The following is an 11,059-nucleotide window of genomic DNA, read 5'->3' as shown; positions in this document are numbered from 1 at the left end:
GAACGTTACAGCTCTGATACCAAAAATGTAACACCTCCTCTAATTATATCAATATACTCAATAAAATATTAATTTAAAGTCTATACATATTTTTAATACTACTGCAAATAAGTCAAAATTTTCAAAACATTTCTAACATCACTTAACAACATAAACTATTAAAGTCTTATAGTCATGGCCAATAAAATATAACATAGCATGTGCTTGAGGAGCACGAAAGCCTTCACGGCTCACTCCATTGGTGCCTTCCCTTGATTCCTACTAGATCATTCGCCTGAAAAATTGTTAATATAGGGGATGAGCTCAAACGTCTCGTAACTACTGAAATTCTAACCTATACAAGCAAATCATATATGATAAACCAAAAATCTGTTTATATGTGTGTATATAAATATATAAAAATCACGGATTTGAGACATCCAATTCAATTTCATTTTTTTCAACAATATACCAATATCATTTTTCTAATATATCCAAAAAATAATGCAATATGCTACCTCCCTTATATCACGTCCACCCTTATACCGCTGACGGAGCCATAGGCTAACACATAGTCCGATAGGAACTAATCCATTTTACTGAATTTTCCAAGCTCACCGATACTAGAGATATATCCGGCCAAAGATATAGAGCTCAAGCTCGGACTATGGCTCCCCTCCTTTGTGAATAGGGAGGTGTCACATGTCCCACAGCTCCAATGAATTCCTGGCCAAAGGAAAACATGGAAGAAGGGGCCCTGACAAGTGCCATCCCACTGTGCACCGAGTGATGGCATACCACGTGGTAATTTCATATCCATGCAATCTCCTTCTATCCTTAGCCCAACAATGCATGTCATATGCCAATAATGTTACATCATAAATACGTCCTCAAATATTTTAAAGATAAGATAGCAATAAAACTTATATACCATTTAATAGCACTCATGACAAATCCTTAGCCATCAATATTTTTAAACATTGATCATATTAATAGCAATAAATCTTGACAAAATCAAATAACATATCAAAACATTTATTTAAATCATATACTATACTTTTCAGTATGAATATAAAAATCAGTAAATCCCAATATAATATCATACACAATTCACATGTACAAGAAAGAATTTTCAGAGTTACCTGGCACTCTTTAGCTTACAAAATTCACACAAAGATTACTCCAAAATTCTCAAGTCTACAAAATTGCACATAAATATTTATTAATATAAACTCAGAACTACTCCAAAACTACTCTAAAATTCTAAAGACTACCCTCTAAACCAAATTACATAAATATATTAACTCTCCCAATCTAGACATTTACAATAGATGTTATTTTGAAAATAATTTACATATAAGGCTATTTAAAGCTAACAAAAGTGTGTATATATATATATATATATATTTTAATTATAAACAAACTGTAGCTTTATTTAATTTCACAAAATTCTCAATTTATAATTTTTCAAGCATTCAAAAATTATTTCAAAAATATATATTTAACTTATTCAATATTTAAGCCGATTAAACATCAATAATATATTAAATAACTCAAATAAATTATTTAACTCAAATTTAATCGGTAAAAACATATTACAAGTCTAAATAACAAACTTTTCAACTAAAATCTTAGTTTAAAATTCTCAAATAATCATTAAACAAAATAAACCGATTAAAATTCCTTAATAATGGATCTTTAAATTTCTACGGTCATATATTGTCAAAACTCTATATTTACTCTATACCCAAACGTAAAATTTTCTCTAAACATTATAATGATACTAATAATATAAATTTCTAAATATATAGGAAATACTCATAAAGAAAATATGATAAAAAGAAGCATATTTATGTACCTAAATGATCCCCAAAACTTGCCAGGTGCTCTGCAACTTAGCTTTCTCTCTCTTTCCCTCTTTGCTTCTCACTCTCTTCTCTCTTCCTCTCCTCCGTCTCCTCTCCCCTCGACTTGAAAAAGATATGGGGTGAAGGTATTTAAACACACACCATGTTCAATTTTTTCCACCGCCCCTGCCCATTTTTCTACATCCATCTGCTCCTTCCCCATTCTTTTCCTTCGACCATTAATACCCCCCCCTCCTATTTTCCTTGTTTCATTAAATGGTGCCCAGCCTTTCCACCGAATTCGGTGGAAAGGTGGGTATTTTTTTTTTTTTATAATATAATAATATAATATTATTTAATTAATTGATTTTGATTTTGATTTTTTTTTATATATATATATTTTTAATAGTACGTTACAAGCTCCGGCGCCGGTGGTCGGATTCCGGTGAGGCAGTGGCTTTCCCTATTAAAAAAAAAAATTAAAGAGGGGTATTTTGGTAATTTGGCCATGATTTCATAATTACAATTTGAGACCGGGTCCCTCATAGTAATTTAGCATATTCAGGTGACCATAGAGTGATTTTGCTAATTCAAGGGTCTTTATTTGTGATTTCCCCATCCTTTTATAACATTATTAACCAAGCCTCCAAAGTCCAAACGACGTGTCGTGCATCCCGTACGCATGTCCCCTTTCGCGTGTGGATGGATTTGGGAGGTAAGAAGAATTTGGAAAATAATGACATATACGAACGTCTCATTTTCAGTTTAAAATTTTTTTTGGGGGGGGGGGGGAGTTGAGTGCCTCAATCAGTTTTTTTTAATTGCGCAATTCAATATTATACAGGACTTCACATGTTTTTTTGCCAATACAGCACTTTACACCTGAAAAAAATATAAAAGGTTGCCTTCTTGATAAATCCTCTTTTTTGGCGTCAAATTTTAGGAATGTGCTGACTTACACGTAATTATTACTCCCCATATATTCTTTTTTTTTCTTTAATTTATGTATTACATTTTTTACTTACTTTTTTTCAATAAAAGTATATTTAGAAAAACAAATATATACTTTATATATTTATTGTTTTAGATTGATTTTAACTAGTTTTTTTGAGAAATATAAACAGATAAAATTTAATTTATATTTTGAACAGGAAAAAGTAATGTATAAATGGAGCTTGTACTTAATTTGAATTTAACTCTTGAAAAAGAAATGCGAGAATTTTGGGAGCTCATCGGAAAATGTCGCCTTAATTTAAATAACTTAGATTAGAAGTTTGGCTCGACTTCACTTTCCCTCCATTTTGGCACTCGAGTTTAAAACATCGCACTCTTCCTCTTCGCCCGATTTAATGCACAGTGTGTTCGCTGATTGATCCTTATGAGCAACTGTGCCTATAAAACCTTCAATCTTTCTCCCTCCAATCACTTCAACCATTGCCGTTTGCGGGTAGCTGATATTCTACTCGATCGAGACGACGACGCCGCGCCCGCCGCCCCGGCGACGGTATAGGGCAACCCAACATGGATGGCGCGGGGGAAAAACGGCCAAAAAAACATGGTTCTGCAGCTAGTCGTCACTATTCGCCTTGCCGGATCGTTGACCGGTTGTTGGCGATTCTGAGACGAGCCAAGAAGCAGAGGGTTTCGCAACAGAGGCAGGAGATGCGTACAGAGCCGAGAGATTTCAAGGGTATGTCTTTGTCCACAAGCCGTTCGATGAATGGATCGAACTGCAACGAGGAATCAGGTGAGAAGCTAATTCTTTGCAATATGGTCCATCCCAATATTTGAGGGCTTATTCAATGGTTTAGTTGATAATATTGGTGAAGTGGTAGCATCAAGCTGTTTGTGCTGAGACATACAAATTGATCAAGCTGGTTCTGATTGGTGCTTGCGTTTTAACGTTGAAAGTAGTTGATGATAGATTCATTACTCTTTTTGCCGAACGATAGACTGATTCTCTCCCCAGCATTTCTTAATTAGTTGAACTTATATGGCTGCAATCGCATTAAAATATTTTATGAGAAGTTTGGTTACACCCCTCTCAAAATTACTTCGTTGGATGATATGATTCTTTCAATAGTCTACTTCGTTGGATGATATGATTCTTTCAATAGTCATCGCTTTCTAGGTTTACGTCTATTTTTTTAAGATATTATCATGGGGATCTTAAAAAAGTACCGAGCTTAAATACTTTATATCCCCCATTTGCGATGAAAACTGGCTCTGTTCCTTTCTCTCTGTCCCTATTACCACGCGCCCTCCTTTTCTTCCATTCTGTTTGCAAGATTTTTCCTGTTTTCATATTTAAACTTGATGTACTGCAGGACATTATAGAAATGATACATCTTTTAAGTTGGGAGTTACCTGGGGTTTGCTGTATATGATTGCAGCAAGTAAGAATGAGTTTAGCAAGATGGTTGAGTTGCGGAAAGAAATGGAAACGCTTCTCCGACGCACGGAAGAGGAACTCCCAAGGAAAGAGACAGTTTTCAAGCCATTTAAATCAAGTGACACACTTTCCTGTTCCATCACTCATACGCAAGACGTTTCAAGCTCTAATAGCCATATTTTTGTTCCGTCAGAACCAGTGCCAGAAAAAAATATGGTTCATAATCGTGTTCAAGAGTATAACTTAAGTAAACCAGATGAATGTGTGGAAGGAATACATGAACTTGAAGAAGAACTTAAAGTTGAGTTAAAAAGGCTGCAGCTTTGTTGGGATGAAGAAACTGCTTTTGAAGATGCACAAGAAAAAAGGGTCAAGGTAAATAATCTTATATGTTAGTTTATGATTACTTTGTTTCTTATATTCGACTGAGTACTGCATACGTGGATGAATAAACAAAAATCAGCATCATCTAATGACTTGTGGCTTTGAGAGGCGTATCAATCAGTTCTCGTAATATAACTATGAAAAACCATCCTGTGGTTAGTCCAATATAGCACGAGAAGCGACCCTTCATATTTTGTGCTGACATCTTTTTCTCTGATATTCCATACATCAGCTGCAAAAGCTCATTTTGCCACTCAGGCTTTGGCTGCTTTCCTGAATTTCTTTCATGTGAACGCTATCCCTATCCAAACCTGCTATTCATAAAGATTTCCGTAAAATAGATCAATTTTTTAATTAAAACAAAAGCCATTCCTTACCTCCCGCTGCGAGTCTGCCTGCGTTGGAATACCTGTAATTCCGTTGAATCAAGTATTACATTTCCCTTATTATTTTCATCATATTTGTGAGTTTATCAGCTGTTTTCTTTTTGACATTTCATTTGTTGTTGTCCCCTTGATGGGCGGACAAATGGTGGAGCAAAAGGTCAAATATTATCATTACCGGGAAACATGCTCTTGTTTTCCTAACTTTGACATTCATGCGAGGTCTTCGAATATTATGGAATTTGAAAATTGTTCTTCTCATTTGGAGAAAGGCACAATATGGGGGTGTTTGGCTATCATCCCAAACCATGGTTTGGAGAGACAGAGAGTGAGTCAAATAAGGAGAAATAATCCGAAACTATGGTTTTGGAGTCCAAAATTATGGTTTTAGGAGAAGTGAATTCATTTTGCTTCTGGCTTAAATTAAAGAGCATGATTGTGCCTGTCAGAGTAGATCTCAACAATAATATGACTTTAACACCTTTTAATTATTTTTTTACAAACATATTTAATCTTATATCTTATAAATATGTATATACATATTAATTATTTATTAATTATATTATCTTATGTATTGTTAATTATGTTGGTAAAAAATATATTATTAAAAATTTTATTTCTTTAAATTAAAATATATTATAAAATCTATATTTTATATAATTATCATATTAATTTATGCCTTTTTTAATAATTTGCATATATAAAAAGTGTTTTGATAACATCTATCCAAACATTCTCGTTTTATCAAAATTACTTTTTTATAAAATTTATTTTCACAAAATTTATTCTTTCAAAAATCTATTCTCCAGAAGTTATTTTTCAAACTATGATTTGGTTTTATCTAAACACTCCTGAAGCTTGACTGCTATGTCTTTTGATACCAAGAGGTGTTTATGTCAGAGTTTACTTTTGGTTCAAACTGATTATATCTGACATATTTTGCCAATCTGCCATGGGAGTTTATTCCTTTTCTTCTGTCAGCCTAGCATAGGTCCAGTAAAATGATATGCACGTTTTATTATATATCTGGGTTTGCTCTTTGTTGTTGGTCTTCAATTCTGTTCCAGAGTTGCTGAAAGTTGAACTGGCAGGTGGTACGTATGGATTCGAGCACAAGAAGCAACAGTACTAGTTATGGTGAAATAATTGACACTCAAGAAGCAAGCAATGATGTATCTTTCGGAGTTCATCCAATTGAACTAGAAAGAAGGCTGCATGAACTACTTGAAGCGAGGCTGCAAGAACAGATAACAGACCTGGAGTATGCTTTAGAATGTGCTAGGCAGAAGGTTATTGAGAAAGAAACAGAGGCAACTTGGTGGAAGGACACTGTGCGACTAATCTCACAGCATGTTCCTGAAACCTCTCGATTTACTTTTCGGCTTGATCCCGACGCTACATTTAAATTAAAAGCCGAGTTCTGAGCTTTAGGATAGTCTGAGAAAGTGATGTTGATCAAGTGAGATTGGGTATTTAGTTGTCTGCTGTTGAATGGCCTCCAATTTTTATTGAAGTTCTGATAGTCCGCTGAAGAAAATGGTGTGGAACGTGACCCGCAGAGGCTCTAGTGATGACAAATGAGACCAGTAATGGCCACAACGAAGGCTAAATGAATTTGCTATCCAATTTAGGTGTGCTACTCGAGATATCTCAAATGCCGTTGAATATTTCCTTTATAGCAGGTATTAATTCATGTGACCAAGCAGTGGAGTGAAATTGTTTTGGTGAAAATGTTCAAGTTGTTGTCCATGCTAGGTTCCCCGGAGAAAGCTGTGCAGTTTGATTTCGAGATGAACTCATTCTCTCAAATCTCGTTGACTTTGGCTCTTGCTCTAGCTATTTGTGAGAAGCTCTGGGCGGCCTAGTTATTTTTGATTCATTATCGGGTTCAGAGAAGATGATTGCATTGTGATTTTCTTCAACACTGAGATAATTGTTTTCATTTTCATGATATACTAATGGAAGCTTTGGATTCAGTTGTGATGGTTATTTCCTTGCTTCTTTTCTCACAAAGTGGGGCATGTTACATGCATTTTCTGATCTTACTCTCCAATCCCCCCCCCCCAAAAAGCAGAGGGGAATGGCTCAAGCCATAGACTACAACCAAAAAGACCAATAATTTGGGTTGATATACCCGTCAACTAAATCATTTCACTTGATAATTTCACACTAGTAGATTTTAACCCAATCGCATTTATATTATGAGCGTGATAACCGAGCCCGTCTGCTTAAGTGTATGGTTCTTTGACTATCTATCTCTCGTTGACGGGGTCTGTCTGTTTTTTTTTTTGGGGTCAAAATGGTCTTTTTAATGCTACTTAAGTTTCAAATTATTGGATACATGGAATCTTTCCGTATGCATCAACATGCATGTCCTGTAAGCGAATTAAACATTTTCATATTACACCATAACTAAAACAAAGGTTAACACCATTGGGGGGAAAAAAAAGCCATGCTCGTCAATCAAGGCCGTCGCTGGTAGCTTTTGTCAAATCTTTCTCAGCAAGCCTTGCGAAATTGTATTTATTCGTTGACAGAAAGTAAATTGACTGAATGAGACTTCCTTTGACGATCGTCATAGGCGCATTATTAATTATGTTTTTCAGAATTAAATGAATCTCTCATAAGTCATAACTTAACGAGGAAGTAGGCGGGAATCTCTCTGTCATTTTACTTTATTTGGTGAAACTGGGATTTCTCTTTTGGTTTGATTCCATTCCACGGCACTAAAGGTAGAATAACGATAACGACCGAACAGGGTTGGGATGAGCCCCACTCAACGGTACGATCTCAATTCCGCGTTGGCGGGACCCACCCGCTCGTCGGCCTTGCTTGTCCCAGTTGTCCTGCAAGGAAGCGAAGACAAGTGCCATCTGCCGCCGCACGCAAGCCTTCAAAGATTCTCCGGCGTGCGCAATACGCACCCACGTCTTTCCCACTTAGGGGCGAAGCAACACCATCCTTATATTAATCAATTCCATTTGGGTTGTCTGGGCTAGAATAACAAGAGAGTTTCATTGCATCGTCTGACTGACTATTTCGCTGCTCCAAGAGCTTCGTGAATCCTGATAAGAAGGTATTTGCTTCTCGTCCATAATTTGACCTCTTCTTTTTCAATTTTCAATATTATTTCAAATTGCAGACAAACAGATATTGTACGAGTGGTGCAGAATTGATCTTCATATGTTTGCTTTCCTGGTCCAGCCATGCTAGCACCACTCTCTTCACTCTTCTAATTTTTTCCGCTACCAAACATGGTTGCTCCTTCTTATTGAGACTTATTCTGTGTTTCCTTGCCTGGTAATCAACATGTGGTTTCGATTTCGAGTTATGGTTCTCATATTGGTGATTTCTGCTGGCAGACATAGAATGGCTCCTGCAGATTTAAATGTTGACTTGGGGAATGAGTACACGCTTGATTCAGTGAGGAAAGCTTTGATTAGACAAGAAGATACCATCATTTTCAGCCTCATAGAGAGAGCCAACTTTCCAGTCAATTCTCCCACTTACGATAAAAGTTACGCCTCTAGTTCTGATTCATTGGTGGAGTTCATTGTTAAGAATACAGAGTCCATTCAAGCTAAGGTAGTGATATATCCTTATTTCTCCTGGCCTTTCTATGGTTCCATGGCTAGTCTATTACCCTATCTTGTTTGGTCTGAGTTTGTCAAACTATGTGGTTTTTGTGTTAGCCACGTACGTTACGGAAGGTTGTAAGCAACGCCTAATAAATTCATAGGACATACTAAACTTTGATGCAAGTGTAAGTTCTCACTCCTGGGTTCCAATATGAGCAGTATTTTCAATCGGGTGCTATTTCTTAATAGGTTTTCAGTGAGTTATTTTCCAGTCCTTTTCAATAGGTTTCATGGTGATATGTGGACGTAATGGAATGCGACACAACACAATGGGCATAGTAAATATAAATCTATAGGAACCTGCAGTCTTTTGTTTGCTTGAAATTATGCTATTGCATTTGGTAGTGCATACAGTGATACTGGTATTTTACAGGCTGGTAGATACAAAAATCCAGAAGAAAATCCATTCTTCCCCGAAAATTTACTGTCCTCAGCCGCACCAAATTGCTCGTTCCCACAGGTAATTTACTTTAATTCCGGTATCCTTTTCATCTGTTCATTTTACTTGGAAGAGAAAATTTTTCTATGTTATCAATTCCATCTTTAGATTTTGCACCCTGCAGCTGCTTCGATTAACATAAACAAGTGCATTTGGAAAACATACTTCGATGAGCTGCTTCCAAAGTTTGTTGCCTCGGGTGATGATGGCAACTATGCACAAACCGCAGCTTGTGATCTTTCGTTGTTGCAGGTGAGGTTTTATTAGAAGTTGTTCTTTTATGAATTAGTTTTGTTGGATGAAGTTATGTAGAGCCATCTTTGTTTTCACCTACTATTTTGTTCTGTTGAAAAAATACTTCCAATCTGCTGATGCACTTTGATCTTAACTCTAAATTCTGAATCTCGCGAAAGCTTTCAAGTTTTAACGGTACCTGGAGTGGTATTGATCTTAAACACTACCTTCCATAAACAATCTGCAGGCCATCTCTAGGAGGATTCACTATGGAAAGTTTGTAGCTGAGGTGAAGTTCAGCGAATCTCCCCAAGACTACGAGCCTCTAATTCGTGCTCAGGTATAATGCTGAATCCGTAACCACTGCAGTGATTAGTGGATGAATAGTTTTCTATTTAACGTGCCATATCCTTTGGGAACAAGGAAGGGGGCCCCGTGAGCATCTTTCTTGTTTGCAAGCGGAAACAGTTTTCTATTTAACGCGCCTTATCCTTTGGGAATAAGGAGGGGGACTTGTGAGCATCGTTCTTATTTGCAAGTGAAAATATATACTGCCAGTTAGTCAGGCTTAGAAGACTGTGCAGCATACTAGAGGAGGCAAACCTAGTTTAATCTTATGGAGCATCACCCTGTACTTTTCTTAATTTTATTCTATTATCATTTTCCAAATGACCAAATATCATACTATTGTGGGTTCCGAATCCCCAGAAGCAAAAACATGCTGGACTAGTTTTCCAAGTGAAACAATGGAAGCTTGGTTTTTGCAGGACAGAGAAGGATTGATGAATCTGTTGACATTCCAGAGAGTGGAAGAGATGGTGAAAAAGAGGGTTGAAAAGAAGGCCAGGGTGTTTGGGCAGGAAGTGGCCCCGATCATGTTGAGAGCCAAGGAAAATACAAGGTCGATCCATCCGTGGTTTGTCTTCTGTACGAGAAATGGGTAATACCCCTAACCAAGCTTGTTCAGGTCGAATACCTCCTACGCCGCCTGGATTGAGCCGAATTCAATGCCTAATGCTCGAGGAAACGTATTTGATGCTGTTGTTGAAAACATCAGTCTGTTTACGACGAATTATTGTTTACTTCTTGTGATCTTTTAACTCATGGTTTTAAACTCATGAAACTAGCATTTCTAGCTCAAGTTTCAGACAAACTGCTTCACCTGATATGTAATCTGATAATGTTAGAAAAAATTATGTTCTCCCTAAAAACTCGTGAAAATTATGACAGGGCCCTTTTGTCTGCTTCCTTGTTTTATATACGGTTTTCTTCATAATTTTTTACAGTCTCTATATTTAATAATACACACACATGTATATTATAGGCATAATGTCACTGGGTTGGGACAGAATTTCTTTTATAATGTGTGTTTTACCCTTTTTCCCTTTTTAATGTGGTGAGGCATCAATAACATACATTCCTTCCCCGTAATGTGTGCTGGCGCGCTCACATATTGCATAAATACTTATTTTTCCACCTCCACTTTATTCTAACGTTAAATGAGCAAATTACTGTGCGTATCTATAGAAAAATTAGTTTTTACTATTACCAAAAAAATAACCCTGATGTCTGAAGAAAAATAAAAAGAGACACTCATAAGACTAAGTAAAATATAATTATTAGTAATGAATTTCTTTCTTAATTCGGGTGATGCATAAACGTATAATTTTTCTTCTCGAGGAATGTCCGTTGAAAGATTTTCTTTTTCAACCCATTGAAAGAGTGAAGCATTGGTAAGGAATAAAAATTATAAGTATACAGTA

At 36.2% G+C, this 11,059-nt stretch overlaps 2 protein-coding genes across 2 annotated transcripts; both read left to right on the top strand.

Moving 5' to 3' along the window:
* Positions 1-3,209: 3,209 nt before the first annotated feature.
* LOC114761853 (protein POLAR LOCALIZATION DURING ASYMMETRIC DIVISION AND REDISTRIBUTION) lies at positions 3,210-6,974 on the top strand. The gene is made up of 3 exons (XM_028951303.1): positions 3,210-3,573; positions 4,154-4,593; positions 6,077-6,974. Exons 1-3 carry the CDS (start codon positions 3,348-3,350, stop codon positions 6,407-6,409), a joined length of 999 nt encoding a protein of 332 aa, XP_028807136.1. The 5' UTR covers positions 3,210-3,347; the 3' UTR covers positions 6,410-6,974.
* Positions 6,975-7,869: 895 nt separating this feature from the next.
* Positions 7,870-10,574, top strand: LOC114761833 (chorismate mutase 2-like). Its single transcript, XM_028951268.1, is given in 7 exon segments — positions 7,870-8,061; positions 8,348-8,570; positions 8,997-9,083; positions 9,171-9,314; positions 9,544-9,636; positions 10,064-10,163; positions 10,166-10,574. Coding segments are annotated over 6 exon segments (768 nt in total). The 5' UTR covers positions 7,870-8,061; positions 8,348-8,354; the 3' UTR covers positions 10,294-10,574.
* Positions 10,575-11,059: the final 485 nt, after the last annotated feature.

This window comes from Neltuma alba, unplaced genomic scaffold, assembly GCF_004799145.2.
Source record: "Neltuma alba isolate B1F8T4 unplaced genomic scaffold, ASM479914v2 tig00011138_pilon, whole genome shotgun sequence".
In the NCBI taxonomy this organism is placed as follows: domain Eukaryota; kingdom Viridiplantae; phylum Streptophyta; class Magnoliopsida; order Fabales; family Fabaceae; genus Neltuma; species Neltuma alba.
Note: the sequence above shows the minus strand (reverse complement) of the source record. Positions and strands in the feature narration are given on the sequence as shown.